Consider the following 18,321-nt stretch of genomic DNA (forward strand, 5'->3'; position numbering starts at 1 on the left):
ATGCAAATAGAAGCAGATATAACATGCGAAAACGATATCATCCTTTTCATTATCTGTAACATGCTGGAGGTTTGTCATGATATCTGGTACATACGGGATCTACAGGGAGATATTTTGTTAATGACCATTGTCTTAATAACTAGAGTTCAGATCCACCTGTTGTACAAACAAGATTTAAACGTTTTGGTCTAATGTGCATGAGACAATAAATTCCAACATCATGTTACCTTGTGTATGACCTTGTCTACTGTTATCTTTCTGCACGTTAATTAATTTAAACTTTAACATCAGGTGTGTGTGCTCCTCAGAACAACTTCCTTCAGTTCATTCCTTTTATTGACCTGCAACCTAATACAGAACATCCACTGGGAATCCCCAGGACTGGAGCTAAAAACCAGGTCGGACCAGAAAAGCATCACATCAGTACAATGTAAACGGGTGCTCTGTGGTTGGATTCAGTGAGTCAAGAAACCATGTGACAGGTTAACAGCAGTAAGAGGGTGCAGGAGGGTAAGTTAACAATAAATGACAGACAGGCAGGTGTGTCCATGTTTCCAGCCTTCAGTAACCAGGAGTCAGTGTCTGTAGATGGGGAGCTTGGTTTATAGAGGAAACTATAATGTCACATGCTGGTTAAAAAGTCCAGTTAGAAGAGAACAAGTCACCAGAATCACTGAGATTTGTGTTAAATCACCAGAAATGATGCTGTTTTGATGCTAGACATAATATTAATATGTCACCTGAGGTTAAAACTAAACATTTAAACCTTTTCGTGGTCAGGTGTATTTCCATGAGGCTGTAACGAATCTAGAGTTGATGCTGAGACAAGTAGGATCCAAACATAGAGTGTTTTCAGGAAAAGCTTTGATAACATGAGCAGAAAAACCACACAACAAACAAACATACTCTGTTCTCACAATGTGACTCATCTCAGGTGACTGTTGATGGATTGACAGTATAATACAAAGACAAATCTCTGAGATGTGGGAGGAAGAAACCTGCATGTTAAGATGGGCTCTTACTGTGAAAGAGCCATAGGAAATGCAATTTGCACTGTGTTTTCTGGGGCTTATTGTGACGTTATGATGCCCGTGGTGATGAAACAAATCTGAGTGGTTCCTGTCTCTGTTCTGGACTCAAGAAAAGATTTTTTCTTTTGTAGGCCGGTTAGTAGAACTTGGGGGAGGGGCCAGACCTTACCATGAAAAGGGCGGAGTCATCTGTATGGGTGGAGCGTCTGGAAGGGTAGACGGTCTGAACACGCACACACAGCAAAGACAGACACACACGTTAACGCTGTGTTCACACACAAAGATACAAGGTCGTCCCCAGATCTGGATCACTGGATTTCAAGATGGCACCAAGTTCGGTCCCCTGAAAGCTGATCAGTGTCACATGCTCCAAAATAATTCTCCATGCTTCTGGATTCTGGCCATAAAAATTACCGGGATATTTCATGTTTCATAAATTATACTGAACCCACATAGGCAGGACCCACAACTGAACTGCACAGCGGTTCTAAAATTAGTCACAAGCAAGCGAGTCATGGCTGAAATCAGTGTCTGTCCAGCTTTAGGGCGTGCATAATCTAATTAACTAATGTACATCCTCTGGTCTGGCTGGACAGCTGATCTGTCTCCATGCGTCACAATGTCCAGCATCGCTCACAGTCCCTTATCACAAACACACAGGTGAAGGTGAACAGGTCTGAAGGGTGTGGTCTGCATCAACAGTGGGTGTGGCTAAAAAACTAACTTACAGACCTTATTACAGGCCTTTAGTTTTTTTTTTTAAATTAGTGGTAGACACATGACACACCTAACAACAGTGAAAATAAAGGGTTATGTTAAAGTTTGCCACTTTAAATCAATTCCAACAGCACCGTGAACATGAGCTGCTGAGCATCATGTATTTGTGACCTTCTGCAAAAGTCCAAAACAGAAGCCCATTTATTATTTTAACAGAGGTATTTCCATGACAACTGAGCTCACACTGTGCACTGGTTAAAAGCACAAGAAACAGAACAGTCAAGGATCTTCTGTCAGAGATGGAGTGTCTGCATGATGGACAGCCCAAGTCCAACAAGCTGGACAAAAGTCCTTTAACACCAGTGTATGACACAGCAGGTCAGAGGTCAGAGAAAAACTGTGTGATGGTGTCTGACAGTCAGGCCTTCATGTTACTGATGAGGACGCATGTATCTAAAACCTCTGCTCTATGTTCAGTTAAACAGACACACTCACAATGAACAGACTCACCTCACTGTCTGGACTGGACTTTGTTGGACTCTGAGCTGCTTTGTGCTGAAAGTAACAACAGTTAAAGTTAGAGCCACATTTCTTCTATCACTATTGTCTGATAACACCAAGCTTTCCTGCTTATTTCAGATCCCACAGGGATAAAAGAAGTACTCTGATCCTTTACTGCAGTAACAGTAAAAATACCAAGAAAATTAGTAAAAAATCCTCTGTCTACAGTAAAAGTCCAAAAGTACCATCATCCAAATGTACTTGAAGTATCCAAAGTAAAAGTAGTCATTGTGCTTCAGAATGGCCCATTTCACATGAATGTATCTGACATTATTGGATTCTAATTATTGATGGGTTATTGTGTTGATCACTTTTATGTTGGACCTGGTAAAGGTGGTGTACTGAGTTACTTTCCACAACTGATCCACATGTGATTTTCATGCAGAACAGTTTTATGGACGAGGGCAAGACAGTCAAACACTCATTATCACAAAATTATTTAGGTACTTTTATTTTGACAGTCCCAGCCCTGGCCCACTGTGTACTAGTGTGTGACTGGGGAACCTGGTTTACCTTATTGTAGCTGGAAATGTTGTCTCTCTGCAGAGAGCGGTTCTTCTGTCGCTCCTCATCGTACCGCAGGGCAGCGAGTTGAGCCTCCCTCCTCATCTTCTCTAACCCCCCTGAGCCTCCAACGCTTCCTCTCTGAGGGGGAGACATGAGCTGATTTGTCTCTGATGGTATAAAGTTGCGTTCACACAAAATGATCCTAAGGGCTAGGCCACCGACAGCTACCAGCCAAATCCATATGTGTTGAATAATCCTGCATTCAGCAGCTAAGGTGATAATTTACACAACAGGAAGAGGCTTTACCTGATTTTGGGAGGTAGGGGGTGCTGTGACACCATCTACCATGCTCCTGAAAGAAAGACAGGTGGTCTCTGTTTACCGTTTACCGCCTGTGTACAGCTCATACATGCATTCAGATGAGTATGAATGAAACTCGTTTCTATGGGTGTGTACTGTATGGACTCAGCTGTGACGACCAGTCTGAGTTGGGGGCAGTTGGAGAGTCCTGACCTGGTTGTGAGGTTCAGGTTAGAACCAGGTTCAGGTCAGGGATAGGGTACAGGAATAGAGGATGCTTCACAAAGACAAACAGAAAGTGCACCTGTTGAGCCTCCTTGTGTCTTCTGTCCTGGACAAACTGGATTTGACCGGTGAGCCCTGCACACAGAAATAGGAAGTCACTCAGAGTTCTCCAAAATAAAATGCTACTGACTGCGGTCAGACAGAACCCTCGCACCTCTCTGGTGATGCGTCTCTCAATGTAGGCCATGAACTGAGAACTCAGGCTGGTGCTGTTCCCCCCTCGACTCCTGCCCTCATCCTCCTCCTCGTCCCCCACACAGCTGTCGATGAAGTCGATCTGCTCCAGCTCCACATCTGGTGAATAGAGAGAGAAAAAAAAATGTAATAAATCAGTGACAGATGAGTGAACTATCAATGTACAAAAATGTAATTATAAACAGTTTTTATTATTATTCTTATTGATCAGCAAATGTATCTGCTCTGACCCTGTCACATAGTTTTATGTCCTGTTTTAGTGCCACAGGTTATGCTGTGTCTGAGCTACACCAGCTGCACTTGCTGGGGAAATCACTTGTTTCTGTGTAGTCACCCAGTGTGAGGACATATACAGTGGCCTGTTATGCTACAGCCATAAGCCATTTTAAATAAATGCATGTGAATAAACTCACAGATAATCTGACTGCAGCTTGACTATAAGGTCACACTGGGGTGAAGAGACCACCAGAGACAACTAGCTACACACACACAGACACAACATTTGCACTGATGGTATTTCACAAACTCAGCTCAGAACACCTCTTGTGTATGTGGGGGGATGTGATGTGTGTGTATCAGGCACAGTGTCCGTCAGTTTTCCCATCTGTGTCTAATTTTCACAGATGACCATGTGTCGTCTCTGGATGTCTCTGTCCTAATGATGCAGAGATATCTGACCTGTTAACACAGCTGATCATATGATTTCACATTGTTCTGATCGATCAGGACAGATGTCCTCTGATGAACTCACATGTCCCATTAGCCAGTGCTGGCACTCCTCCATCTCGTTTCTGTCTCTGGTCACGGCTGATCTCTGTCACTCTCTGCGTCAGCTCTGACAGCTCCTCTGTGGGCTGCAGACAGCCAAGGACAGGAAGTGAGGTCACATGCAGACATGAAGCACACAGAGTGGACGCCTGGGTTTAACGTGCCCCTGATAGCTAATGCTAACCTCAGAAGCAGCTCTGTGAGCAGCACAGACTGAGGCTATGGGCTCATTTTTATACTTTTTAGACAACATCAACTCTGTTGGACCCGTAGCAACGTCATATGCCAACAAAACACAGAACCCAGTGCATAGTTATTTTCTAACACCAATGAACTGTCACTACACAGCTGTTTGAGGTTTCTGATCAGTGGACAGTTTTGGACAGGTGTGTGTGAAAGTACGACTGTGTGAGTGAGACCAACCTCGTTGCCCGACCACCTCTTGTCTCCACTGTCGACACTGTTGAAGCCTGAATCCAAGGCTCCATACGGGCGACTGGTGTACGGCTCATCGACGCTGACAGAGACAAACAGAGATCGATATTTGAGTGATAAGACTCAGAATAAAAGCCCTCAAACAGAGAGCATGACGCAGGCTTTTATTGTGAAACATATGTAGAGGTTTGTAGTCACTGAGAGCTCTGCTGAGGTCTGTTTTTCGCCAACATTTTTACCATGAAGCACTGATGAGCTACCGGCTTCTGTTACCACTGCAGCTACTTTTACAGGAGGCTTTTTATACTTTTAGGAACTTTACTTTCAAAGAACCTGGTTCTGAATTTTGTTTCTCAAAACATCATTATACAAAGCAGGATGGGGGATGAAGGTTTACTGTGAAACTTCATGAGAACACATTTATCAGAATCATTTTACCAATGTTTCTTGGATCTTCAGGTGTAAATTGAACAAAAGAAATTTTAGTTCATGATTAGACCTCAAACACTCAGTTTGACGCAAAGCAGAAAAACAGCAAATAAAGTGTGAAGCTATTAATTGACCATGAAAACTGTTACTGATTCATTTTCTGTCAGTTGTAACTGCTGCTAAATGATTATATGAACATGTTTCACAGAGAGTTCACACCAGGAGCTGAAGTTCAGAGGTCGTCGGTCGTATTCTGGGAGGTCAGGGGTCACCTTACTGGCCTCTAGGTTCAGGTACTTAAATATGTGGACTTTCCCTTTAATGCAAATCTGCAAAGAGGGAACAGGAAACAGACAGCACAGCGTGTAAATCTAAACCCACTGCAGTCACATACAGCTAAGTCCAAATAAACTGGAATCTCCTGCTAGATTCGGATCATGTCACTTCCCGTGCGTACCTGTGCAGGTGGAGTCTGCAGAGGGTTGTTGTCAAGCACAATGGTCTGCAGCTGTGTGAGCTGACGGTAACAGACGGGGATGGAGGTCACTTTGTTACAGGAGAAATCCAGACGCACCAAAGGGAGTTCAGCCAGTTCTGATTGGACAAACACATGGATGCAGGTTTGCACAGAAGCAGGACCTTCACAGGAAACCCACTGTTCCACTGAATCCACTGTGTCACAGTGTGTGTGCAGCGGTGCATACCTGGCGGCAGTCTGACCAGGTGGTTCCTCCTGACATTCAGGTCTCGGAGAGCCTCCAGCTGACCCACCTGAGATGGTAAAGTCTGGATCTCATTACAGCTTACATCCTGCAGGGGGCAGTGCACATAACCATGAAATGATCATCATCATCAACAGATGCATGTAATAATATACACAGAGTGTTTGCTACTGTGCACAACACTCAACACTCATTTATGGTAAAATTTGATTTTACTGTCTGATGTTTAACTAAAAATAATGCAACCACAGGGGGGCGCAATCCAGTGTCTTCATGTGCTGGTCCCAAGTCCGGGTAAATGCAGAGGATTGTGTCAGGAAGGGCATCCGACGTAAAATTTACGCCAAATCAAACATGCGAATCACAAATATGACTTCCATACCAGATCGGTCGCGGCCCAAGTTAACAACGACCGCCACTGGTGCTGTTGACCTACAGGGTGCCAGTGGAAATTGGACTACTGTTGGTCAAAAAAGGAGAGGAGGAAGGTGTGTTCGTAGGCAAAGAGAGAAGAGGAAGGGCAGGAGAGTAGGGACTTTGAATGTAGGGACTTTGACAGGGAAAACTAGAGATTTGGCTGATATGATGGAGAGAAGAAAGATGGATATCGTGTTTGTTCAGGAGACCAGGTAGAAAGGTAGCAAGGCCTATAGATTTGGAGCAGGGTTCGAGCTGCTTTACCATGGTGTGGATGGAAAGAGGAATGGAGTAAGAGTTATCCTGAAGGAGGATTTTACTAGGAATGTTCTGGAGGTGAAGAGAGTGTCAGATAGGGTGATGAGTCTGAAGCTGGAAGGTGAAGGTGTGATGTTGAATGTTGTCAGTGGTTATGCCCCACAGGTAGGATGTGAGTTAGAAGAGAAGGAGAAATTCTGGAGGGAGACGGAGGAGGTGATCCAGGGTATCCCTAGTGGTGAGAGAGTGGTGATTGGGGTAGACTTCAGGGACAGGAATGCAAAAGGACAGATGGTGGTAGACTTCTCAGAAAGGATGGAAATGGCTGCAGTGAACACATTTTTTCAGAAAAGGGAGGAGCATGGGGTGACATATAAGAGTAGAGGCAGGAGCACACAAGTTGACTACATCTTGTGCAGACGTTCCAACCTGAAAGAGATCAGTGACTGCAAAGTAGTGGCTGCGGTGAGTGTAGCCAGACAGCATAGGATGGTGGTGTGTAGGATGACTCTGGTGGTGAGGAAGATGAAGAGGACAAGGGCAGAGGAGAGGACCAAGTGGTGGAAGTTGAAAAAGGAAGAGCGTTGTGTGGCTTTCAGGGAGGAGCTGAAACAGGCTCTGGGAGGTCAGGAGGTTCTTCCAGTTGACTGGACAGCTACGGCTAAAGTGATCAGGGAGACAGGTACGAGGATACTTGGTGTGTCATCTGGAAAGAGGAAAGCAGATAAGGAGACTTGGTGGTGGAATGAGGAAGTTCAAACTTCAGGAAAAGGTTAGCTAAGAAGAAGTGGGACACTGAGAGGACAGAAGAGAACAGACAGGAGTACAGGGCGATGCAGTGTAAAGTGAAGGCAGAGGTGGCAAAGGCCAAACAAAGGGTGTATGAGGATTTGTATAATAGGTTGGACACTAAGGAGGGAGAGGTGGATTTGTACAGGTTGGCAGAGAGACAGAGATGGGAAGGATGTGCAGCAGGTTAGGGTGATCAAGGACAGGGATGGAAATGTGTTGACAGGTGCCAAGTGTGATGGAAAGATGGAAGGAATACTTTGAAGAGTTGATGAATGAGGAAAATGTTAGAGCACAGAGTAGAAGAGGTGACTGTTGTGGAGCAGGAAGTAGCAAAGATCAGTAAGGATGAAGTGAGAAAGCTGTTGAAGAGGATGAAGAGTGGAAAGGCAGTTGGTCCTGATGACATACCTGTGGAGGTATGGAAGTGTTTAGAGGTGGCAGTAGAGTTTTTGACTGGGCTACTTAACAAGATCTTGGAGAGTGAGAGGATGCCTGAGGAATGGAGGAGAAGTGTACTGGTGCCCATCTTTAAGAACAAGGGAGACGTGCAGAGTTGAAACTACAGAGGAATAAAGCTGATGAGTTAATGAATGAAGTCAATGAAGTTATGGGAAAGAGTTGTGGAGGCTAGGCTGAGGTCAGAAGTGAGCATTTGTGACCAGCAGTATGGTTTCATGCCAAGAAAGAGAACCACAGATGCAATATTTGCTTTGAGAATGCTGATGGAGAAGTACAGAGAAGGCCAGAAGGAGCTGCATTGTGTCTTTGTAGATTTGAAAAAAGCGTATGACAGGGTGCCGGTCATTGAATAGCTCTCTCTGGAATAGCCACTGCCTGCTGGTGACGCTTTGACACGGCAACTGTTTCCGGGTAAGTGAATCACTTCCTATTGCAAGCTTGTTGTGTTGTATAGTTCGTCTACAGATTAGCAACAGACTAGCTTAATTCTAACACACCTAAAAAAAACAACTAAACTCTCTAAACAATTCATTAACTGCTACATTCCAGTACTAGTCAAGTACCTTTCTATTTTGACCGGTATTTATTGATATTTCCTGACTTAGAGCTCGTTATCCTACCAGTTAGCTTAGCTAGCTAGTAACATGGCCTCTCCCTCTCTCTCTCTTTCCTGCTCGGTGTGCCACATGTTTAGTTATTCCTCTGCCTCCTTTAGCGATAACGTTAATGATACCTGTAATAAGTGAAAGGTTCTGTTAGCCTTGGAGGCGAGGATCACTGATTTGGAAGCGCGGCTCCGCACCTTCGAACAAACGCCAGCTAGCCTAGCCCCGTTAGCTGGTGTGGAGCCACCAAGCTCAGGCTCAGGGTCTGTTAGCGGTCCAAGGGCAGCTCCGGAGCAGCCCGGAGAATTAGCCTGGGTGACGGTCCGACGGAAACGTACTCCTAAGCAGAAGCTCACGGCTCATCACCTGCCTGTTCACGTTTCTAATAGATTTTCCCCGCTCAACGACACACCCGCTGAGAAACCGACTCTGATAATTGGCGATTCCATAGTCAGAAACGTGAAGCTAGAGACACCAGCGACCATAGTCAAATGTTTCCTGGGGCCAGAGCGGGCGACATCGAGTCAAATCTGAAGCTGCTGGCTAAGGCTAATCGTAAATATGGGAAAATTGTTATTCACGCCGGCAGCAATGACACCCGATTACGCCAATCGGAGGTGACTAAAATTAATGTTGAGTCGGTGTGTAACTTTGCTAAATTAATGTCGGACTCCGTAGTTTTCTCTGGACCCCTCCCCAATCTGACCAGCGATGACATGTTTAGCCGCATGTCGTTGTTCCGTCGCTGGCTGTCTAGGTGGTGTCCAGCAAACGATGTTCATAGACAATTGGGCCACTTTCTGGGGAAAACCCGGTCTGGTAGCGAGAGACGGCATCCATCCCACTTTGAATGGTGCAGCTCTCATCTCTAGAAATTTGGCACAAGAGTTTCTTAGCCGACCTAAAGCCTGACAATCCAGGGTGGGGACCGGGACGCAGAGACTCAGTCTAAAACGCCTCTCTGCAGTTTCCTTAGAGCCGCCGCCCCCCTCAAACCACATAGAGACTGTGTCTGCCCCTCGATCATATAAATCCAATAAATCAGAAGTTAACAGAAGAGGAGTTATTCATAAAAACCTAATAAAAATTAAGACCACTCCTCTTATTGAACAGAAAAACAGAACTGTCAAATGTGGATTATTAAATATTAGGTCTCTTTCATCTAAATCTCTGTTAGTAAGTGACTTGATAATGGCCACCAAATTGACTTACTCTGCCTTACATGAATATGTCAGTCTGAATGAATCAACCCCCCACAGTCATAAAAATTATCATGTTCCTTGAAGCACAGGTCGAGGTGGAGGAGTAGCTGCAATCTTCCACTCAAACTTATTATTAAACTTTCATCCTCAGAACAATTATAGCTCATTTGAGAGCCTCACTCTGAGTCTCTCACATCCAAACTGGAAAACACAAAAACCAGTTCTACTTATTGTGTACCGTCCACCTGTCCCTTACTCAGAGTTTTTAACTGAATTTCCAGACTTCCTGTCTGATTTAGTGCTTAGATCAGATAAAGTCATTATAGTGGGAGATTTTAACATTCATGTAGATGTTGAAAATAACAGCCTCAGCACTGCATTTAATTCTATATTAGATTCAATTGGTTTCACTCAAAATGTCAATAAACCCACCCACTGTTTCAATCACAGCCTTGATCTTGTTCTGACCTATGGCATCAAAATTGAACATTTAATAGTTTTCCCCCAAAATCCTGTTTTGTCAGATCATTCTTTAAAAACTTTTGAATTTAAGATGATGGATCATGCAGCGTTTGGAAGGAAATGATTCCATCTTTATTTACATCTATGCCATGTGCCAACACAGTGGAGGGCAGCTGCCTCAATCCCACTCCCTACCAAATTGATCATATTGTTGACAGCGCTGTAACCTCACTGCGTGAAACGCTTGATTCTGTAGCCCCTCTGAAAAAGAAGTTAGTGAATCAGAGAAGACTAGCCCCATGGTATAATTTACATATTCGTACCTTAAAGCAGGTGTCACGAAGACTGGAAAGGAAGTGGCGTTCCACAAATTTAGAGGAAATTTTTCTAGTCTGGAAAAACAGTTTAACATATAAAAAGCTCCATAAAGCCAGAACTGCATACTATTCATCACTAATAGAGGAAAATATGAACAACACATCTTATTACAGAGATTGGAGCATGTGCCTGCTATCAGAGGAACAGTGTTAAAATGGTTCCAATCCTATTTATCGGACAGATTCCAGTTTGTTCATGTCCATGATGAACCTTCCACATGCACAAAAGTTAGTTATGGAGTTCCACAAGGCTCTGTGCTAGGACCGATTCTGTTCACCCTGTACATGCTTCCTTTAGGCTATGTCATTAGGAAGCACTCTATTAATTACCACTGCTATGCAGATGACACTCAGTTGTATCTATCTATTAAACCTGTTAACACAAACCAGTTAAACACACTTCAAGCATGTCTAACTGATATAAAGGCCTGGATGACCAGTAACTTTCTACTTTTAAATTCAGAGAAAACAGAAGTTACTGTATTTGGGCCTAAAATCCTCAGAAATAACTTTTCTAAAATTATAGCTACTTTAGATGGCATAACCCTGGCCTCTAGCACTACTGTGAAAAACCTTGGAGTTATTTTTGACCAGGACATGTCCTTTAACTCACATAAAACAAATTTCTAGAACTGCCTTCTTTCACCTGCGCAACATTGCCAAAATTAGGAACATCCTGTCTCAAAATGATGCAGAAAAACTAGTCCATGCATTTGTTACCTCAAGGCTAGATTACTGTAACTCATTACTATCTGGATGTCCCAATATCTCCATAAAAAGCCTCCAATTAATCCAGAATGCCGCAGCCAGAGTCCTGAAAGGAACTAGCAAGAGAGATCATATTTCTCCTATATTAGCTTCTCTTCATTGGCTCGCTGTAAAATACAGAATAGAATTTAAAATCCTTCTCCTCACATACAAATCCCTTCATAATCAAGCTCCTTCATACCTTAAAGACCTCATAGTACCATATTATCCCAATAGACCACTTCGCTGTCAGAGTGCAGGTCTACTTGTGGTTCCCAGAGTTTCCAAAAGCAGAATGGGAGGCAGAGCGTTTAGCTATCAAGCTCCTCTCCTGTGGAACCAGCTCCCAGCCGGGGTTCAGGAGGCAGACACTCTCTGTACTTTTAAGGCTAGACTTAAAACCTTCCTCTTTGACAAAGCGTATAGTTAGGTCTGGCTTCAGGTAACCCTGAACCATTCCTTAGTTATGCTGCTATAGACCTAGACTGCCCGAGGACCATCGGTGCACTGAGCTCCCCTACCCTAACCCCCTCCCCCACCTTCCCTTCCTCTCCTCCCACCTCATATGTATATTCCACCATTGAAGGTCACTAACCTTGTGCTCTCCCTCTCTCTCTGTTCTCTCTCTGTACCTTCTGCAGGTGTCCCTGGTCCTGGAGCTGTATATGGCTGATGTGCAGTTACTGGCCCCACCAACCTGCATTGTCTATTTGATGTTTATTGTTACTGTTCTTTTCTCTCTCCTCTATCCACTCACCCCAACCGGTCAAGGCAGATGGCTGCCCAAACTGAGCCCAGTTCTGCTGGAGGTTTTTTTCTTCCGTTAAAGGGAGTTTTTCCTCTCCACTGTTGCCAAGTGCTTGCTCATTGGGTTTTTAGTTTTAGTTTTTGTAAAGTGCCTTGAGATGATTTGTATTGTGATTTGGCTCTATACAAATAAAACTAAACTGAACTGAACTGAACTGAATTGAACTGAATTGAATCGAATCGAGAGAGGAGCTGTGGTTTTGTATGAGGAAGTCTGGAGTGGCAGAGAAGTATGTTCGAGTGGTGCAGGACATGTATGAGAGCTGTAAGACAGTGGTGAGGTGTGCTGTAGGGATGACAGAGGAGTTCAAGGTGGAGGTGGGACTGCACCAAGGATCGGCTTTGAGGCCCTTCCTGTTTGCTGTGGTGATGGACGGGCTGACAGATGAGGTTAGACAGGAATCTCCGTGGACCATGATGTTTGCAGATGACATTGTCATCTGTAGTGAGAGCAGGGAGCAGGTGGAGGAAAATCTAGAGAGGTGGAGGTTTGCTCTGGAAAGGAGAGGAATGAAGGTCAGCCGCGGTAAAACAGTACATGTGCGTAAATGAGAGGGACTCAAGTAGAACGGTGAGGTTACAGGGAGTAGAGGTGAAGAAGGTGGAGGATTTTAAGTACCTAGGGTCAACAGTCCAGAGCAACGGAGAGTGTGGAAAAGAAGTGAAGAGACGTGTGCCAACAGGTTGGAACGGGTGGAGGAAAGTGTCAGGTGTGATGTGTGATAAAAGAGTGTCAGCAAGAATGAAAGGAAAGCTGGGCAAGACAGTGGTGAGACCAGCAATGTTGTCTGGTCTAGAGACAGTGGCACTGAGAAAAAGACAGGAGGCAGAGCTGGAGGTAGCAGAGCTGAAGATGTTGAGGTTCTCTCTGGGAGTGACGAGGATGGATAGGATCAGGAATGAGTACATCAGAGGGACAGCTCATGTTAGATGTTTTGGAGAAAAAGCCAGGGAAGTCAGATTGAGATGGTTTGGACATGTTCAGAGGATTGACAGTGAATACATTGGTGAAAGGATGCTGAGGTTAGAGCTGCCAGGAAGGAGGCCTAGAGGAAGACCAAAGAGGAGGTTCTTGGATGTCGTAAAGGAGGACATGAGGATAGTTGGTGTGGGTGAGGAGGATACAGAGGATAGGGTTAAATGGAGGCAGATGATTCGCTGTGGCGGCCCCTGAAGGGAGCAGCCGAAAGGAAAAGAAGATGTTTAATTGAAAATATTTTCATCTGGCCCATCAGCCGTTAACAGTGACCAACAAATGTAACATGTATAATAACATCTTTGCATAAAGTTCTATAAACACTGATGGGAGATCTTATCCACATTCCAATCACTGATCAATAGCTGATGATGACTGACACAGACCAGTTCAGTGAGCTGTCTCAGCTGTCCCACTTCTTCTGGCAGGGAAACCAGTTTGTTGTTGCAGATGATCAAAACCTTCAGAGGAAGACTGCAGACGACCACAGGGAGGACAGACAGCTGGTTCCGACTAACAGACACGCACGCACACGCACAAGCACACACACATCAAAATAAAATGTCAAATCACTTCATTCACCTGCTGCTTATTGTCCAAAATTCTGATGTTTAGACTGAATTAATCGTGAGTCCACCTCTCAACACTTCCTGTCTGTGGGTTTCAGCTCTAAGCTCATTGGCTCCTGCTGAAATCTTTAAAAATGCCTCACAAATATAACGATTCATTTAAAAACCAGCTGCTCACTGTAGTTTTAATCAAAAAACAGGAGGAAAGAGTCATTTGCTGGGGACTATTTTCAGCAGTGGATGAATCCAGATTTGGTCTCTCTCTCATGAGTATTAGTGGCAGCAGGAGGGTGTGTGTGGGACTAAACTACAGTTTGTTTGTGTTTATACTGATGAAGAAACAATGACCAGACTGCTAGCATAGATTTCACCGTGTGTGCATGTGTGTGTTACCTGAGGTTCAGGTAGGTGAGGGCCTGCAGGTTGAACAAACTGTCTGGTAGAGACCTCAGACAGTTCTGGTAAAGGTTCAGACTCTCCAGGGACACAAAACCACAGACCTCCAGAGGAAGCTCCGACAGACGGTTACGAGACAGATCTGAACAGAGACACTTTGTTAGCTCAGCTCACATCTAAAATATCTCAATGAATGCCAGCCAGCCAGCCAGCCAGCCAGCCAGCCAGCCAGCCAGCCAGCCAGCCAGCCAGCCAGCCAGCCAGCCAGCCAGCCAGCCAGCCAGCCAGGTGTGAGTGAAGATTAAAGGTTGTGTACGTGGGCTCAGGTGCAGTTATATCTCACACTGACATTATTCACAGCTGCCAGTAGGAATCTGGGCACATTTGTTTTCTGGTAAAATGCAGCTGTAAAGCCTTTTTGTGTAAACTCAGTCACACATCTGGATTTTCTCTGCTACACATAAATCAGGATCTATGTTTTGTGTGTGTGTGTGCTGCTATTTTCTCAGCAGCAGGGGGGCGTTCCAGAACTGAGGGGATGCAGAGACCTGAGACTTGGACCACGGTTTACCTTTCAGTACGAGAGTGACCAGAAGCTAACAGCCACAACTAGACCAGTCAAACTGTCTCTGAGTGGGTCAGCCAAAGTCCAGAGAAACTGCTTAGATTTAGGCTGCAGAGACTGAAGCTGGAACTGCTGCGGAAGGAGCTTCTACAGTCCTGAATTAATGCTCGAAATACTTTTGTAAATGAACTAGTTCAGTTTAAATTTTAAAAAGATGTCTAAAAATATGTTTTCACTTTGAGTGTGACGACCGGTGGAAAACGATTCAAATGAAAACAGCAAAATAATGTGAAGGTTTCTGAAGAGTTGACATCTTCACACTTTGAGTTTCTATATTTATCAATGCAGCTGTGAGGGCAACGCCACCTGGCCTGTAGGAAGTACACATCACCACGGTAACAATCCACTTCCTGTTATACAGCAGCCTCATTCATCTAGCATCACACACACACACAAACACACACATACATGTATTTCTATTGTTGTGAGGACCCTCATAGACATAATGCATTCCCTAGACCCAATCCCTAAAGCTGTCTTAACAGGAGTCTGAAAAAAGTGAGGACCAGAAAAAAGACAGCAATACAAGTACACATGTACACACACACAGTGTCCTGAAGAGAAGTAACGTCAGACTTCTTCAGAATAAATTCACCCTGGTGTCAGAGATGTGATATGGTGCCTGTGCTGTTCACACGATAAATTACATTAAGAATTTAAGAAATTCTGTCAGAAAACTGATCAGCAACTAATTTAATAATTGAATCTAATGTTAATAATATTATAATTTCTAATAAAAACCTCTGCTTTTACTTGAAACCTTTGACGATGAGACAAAATAGACATTTGAAGACGTCACTTTAGAAATAAAGAGTTGTCAGTCTGTTGTCATTAATCAAACCTGTGTCCTCAGAGCATTCTACTGGACTGACACATCTACTCGTTAGCTAATACTAGATTTGGACTGGGGCTGCCTTTTGGACAGTTTGTCCCAAACGGGTATCTTTAGTTCATGATGTAGCTTCAGGTAAAACCAGGTTAATGGAGCTGCAAGTTCTCTATTACTTCATAACCTCTTAATCTCCCTTTTGCTTTCATGATTAATGATTTGTCTATAACTGTCACAAAACAGAGAAGAACTGAGCCTGTTATAATTTCACACAGTCTGACAGGAAACAGAAAATCCTCCTGTTTTGAAAGCTGGAAGCAAATGTTCTGCTTCAGTATGTGACTAAAGGGATGATTCCACACACAGGGATGCATATTTTTTATATGGTACTTGTACAGTGGTAGTCATAGACATTATACTGCTTGTACTGTGTTTTTAAATGAAAATACATGTATTGTAAACATGTAACAAGTAAATAATCTGTCACTTTCACTGTGTTTTTATATTAAATCACCTGTTGTATTTTGAAACAAAATACATTCCAATGAATTATTTATGGATTACTCAACAAATCTTTCTTTAAATTTACTGAAAGATGATGTTAAACGTAACAGGCGACAGAGAGCCAGAGAGCAACAGGAGCTTCTGCATCATCTCTGCTCTTCGTCTCCTCTCCAGCCTCCAGTCAAACTGCATTTCTTCAATAAGAACATGTACGACATATTTCCGACAAAGGTAAAATCCTGGTTGTCGTAGGAAATAAGCTGCTGACTTCCCTCACATGTCATTTCTGACATGAGTCTGTTGTGTTGGTCCCAGTTCGCTGTGACTTTTTACTGATCTGCTGAAGGTAAACAGGTCTGGACAGAGTATCTGACTGGTATCTCTTTGGATTATTTCTACACACTATATAACTAGGGAATTAAACATTTCTAATGACATATGCGATTTTATATATATATAAAATGCATCTGATGCTGCTGCAGCCTCTGTCCTTTCTGTGGTGACAGCTTTGCACACTGTTCCATGAGGAAGTCCCCTGGTTGTGAGAGTGAGCAGGTGGAACAGGTCTGTTCCACCTCTGCAGAGATCTGTTACAGCAGGAATCCTTTACTTCAGTAAAAGTACTCATAATAAACTGTGACAATACTCTACAAGCAGAAGTCCTGCATTAAGTACAAAAGTTATCAGCAGAGTTATGGGGTAGTGGTGATCATCAGTATTTAGAAATTAGCCCAGCTACAACCGAACAGCACTGTTTTAGTAATCAAAGCTGTCAGATAGAAATGTAGTGCAGTCAAAGTTTAGCCTTTCCGTCTGAAATGCATAAAACTACAGTGTCCGCAGATAACCTCCTCTGCCCCGTTTGTTTTCTCTCCTCCACGCCAGCCCGTGAATCTCGGGTGGGCGGAGCAGCGTTTCATTCACTTCTGCATCATTATATAGCCGCACACCTTACACAAAACAAAGCCAGGTGTGTGTTCACCTTTCAACCTGACGGCCAGGTTTGTAACAGCCCTGTCCCACCCGAAACCGAACCGGGCCCTCGGACTTCTTTTAGCCTGCACGGGTAGATAGCTAAAAGTTACTTACACTAAAGCAACTAGCGGTGTGCAAACAGTAGCATATCCACCCCGTCATGTTTACCTTCCACAGAATATACAGGGGTGTTAGCATGCTAGCTGGCTAACTCCAACTACCGCCCATTAACAAAACTCACAGGTGTAACGACACAGGCTGTAACCCGAAAACACTGAACCACCGCCTCTCCCAGGCGGGTCCTTACCTCTATTACACGCCAACAAACGAAATAAACTACAGTTTGTTGATCGTTTACCAACAGTTCGATCATTTTAATAAGTTGAAAAAAGGCGAGAGTCTTAATTAAACCGAGCTCGGAGCGTCAGACCAGCTAACCACCCTGACGTTGGGTTAGTTCCTGCGAAAGAGCGGACCGTGGTGTAAAACATCGAGATTACAAACTTCTCAAAGTCCACAAAACACACTTTAGAGTACACTATGATACACTGACACGTTTATACACGCTTCCTTCGTGTTACAGCATGAACACAAGCTCACGACAGGGGGCTCGTTTTCATGGGGCACAGTATTTGCCAAAACACCAGTCCTGACGAGTTTCCCCATCCCGATCCTTCCAGATCCGTTTAAGTTGGATTTCCACCTCCCCTCGTCATAAGCCCAGAAAAACTTCTCTAAATGTCTTTAACGACCAGACCGAGACCCACATGGATTTCTGCGTGCGGTCCCTGGACTCTGCAGATCACTCACCGGCCCTGGTGGTGTCCGTCAGGTCGTGGTTGGCGGCGCTCCGGGGAAACTCCTTCAGCTTCCTGCCGCTGAGGTTCAGGCACCCGGTGGCCGAGGCTTCGTCCAGCGCCCGGTCCAAAGAGCGGTTCCAGGGTGCCGGACCCGCCGGTCCCAGTCCGTTATTATTCCCGACTAAAATATTCCCACCGCTACCGCCCCCGACCGTGAAGTTAAGTCCAGCGCTGTCCACAGACCCCAGCAACACCGAGGCCGCCATTACACACTCCGCCTGCTAGCTCAGCGTGCTAACGGCTAGCTCTCCCACCCTGAAGTCCGCACGGAGCATGCGCAGAACGGCGCTCAGTGGGACAGGACTGGACTAGCATTAGGGACCTCGAATGGACCACAGACTGGACCAGCATTAGGGACCTGGAATGGACCAGAGACTGGACCAGCATTAGGGGCCTGGCTGTAACAGTCGCAGGCGTCCAGACTAAAAATGTAATGTTTCACTTTATTACAGTAATTTCAGTTCAGTTTATTTGTATAGTACCAAATCACAATACAATCATTTCGAGGCAC

At 44.5% G+C, this 18,321-nt stretch overlaps 1 protein-coding gene across 4 annotated transcripts in view; it reads right to left on the reverse strand.

Annotated features, from left to right (window-relative positions):
• lrch3 (leucine-rich repeats and calponin homology (CH) domain containing 3) overlaps nucleotides 1–18,053 on the reverse strand; it is a 31,673-nt gene extending 13,620 nt beyond the window's left edge. For 2 of the 4 annotated variants that reach the window (XM_026316400.2, XM_026316391.2), the window contains exons 1-14: nucleotides 17,761–18,053; nucleotides 14,015–14,159; nucleotides 13,439–13,565; nucleotides 5,933–6,038; nucleotides 5,686–5,822; nucleotides 5,448–5,557; nucleotides 4,788–4,881; nucleotides 4,348–4,450; nucleotides 3,556–3,695; nucleotides 3,421–3,476; nucleotides 3,123–3,168; nucleotides 2,823–2,954; nucleotides 2,259–2,303; nucleotides 1,201–1,254 (exon numbers count right to left, since the gene is read on the reverse strand). In XM_026316400.2, the coding sequence (XP_026172185.1) occupies nucleotides 1,201–1,254; nucleotides 2,259–2,303; nucleotides 2,823–2,954; nucleotides 3,123–3,168; nucleotides 3,421–3,476; nucleotides 3,556–3,695; nucleotides 4,348–4,450; nucleotides 4,788–4,881; nucleotides 5,448–5,557; nucleotides 5,686–5,822; nucleotides 5,933–6,038; nucleotides 13,439–13,565; nucleotides 14,015–14,159; nucleotides 17,761–18,016 (1,551 nt within the window). In that variant the 5' untranslated portion in view covers nucleotides 18,017–18,053. The remainder of the gene's footprint in view (nucleotides 1–1,200; nucleotides 1,255–2,258; nucleotides 2,304–2,822; nucleotides 2,955–3,122; nucleotides 3,169–3,420; nucleotides 3,477–3,555; nucleotides 3,696–4,347; nucleotides 4,451–4,787; nucleotides 4,882–5,447; nucleotides 5,558–5,685; nucleotides 5,823–5,932; nucleotides 6,039–13,438; nucleotides 13,566–14,014; nucleotides 14,160–17,760) is intronic. The other 2 variants (XM_026316417.2, XM_026316409.2) reach the window with 1 other exon arrangement.
• Nucleotides 18,054–18,321: the final 268 nt, after the last annotated feature.

Source organism: Mastacembelus armatus, chromosome 13 (genome assembly GCF_900324485.2).
Source record: "Mastacembelus armatus chromosome 13, fMasArm1.2, whole genome shotgun sequence".
In the NCBI taxonomy this organism is placed as follows: domain Eukaryota; kingdom Metazoa; phylum Chordata; class Actinopteri; order Synbranchiformes; family Mastacembelidae; genus Mastacembelus; species Mastacembelus armatus.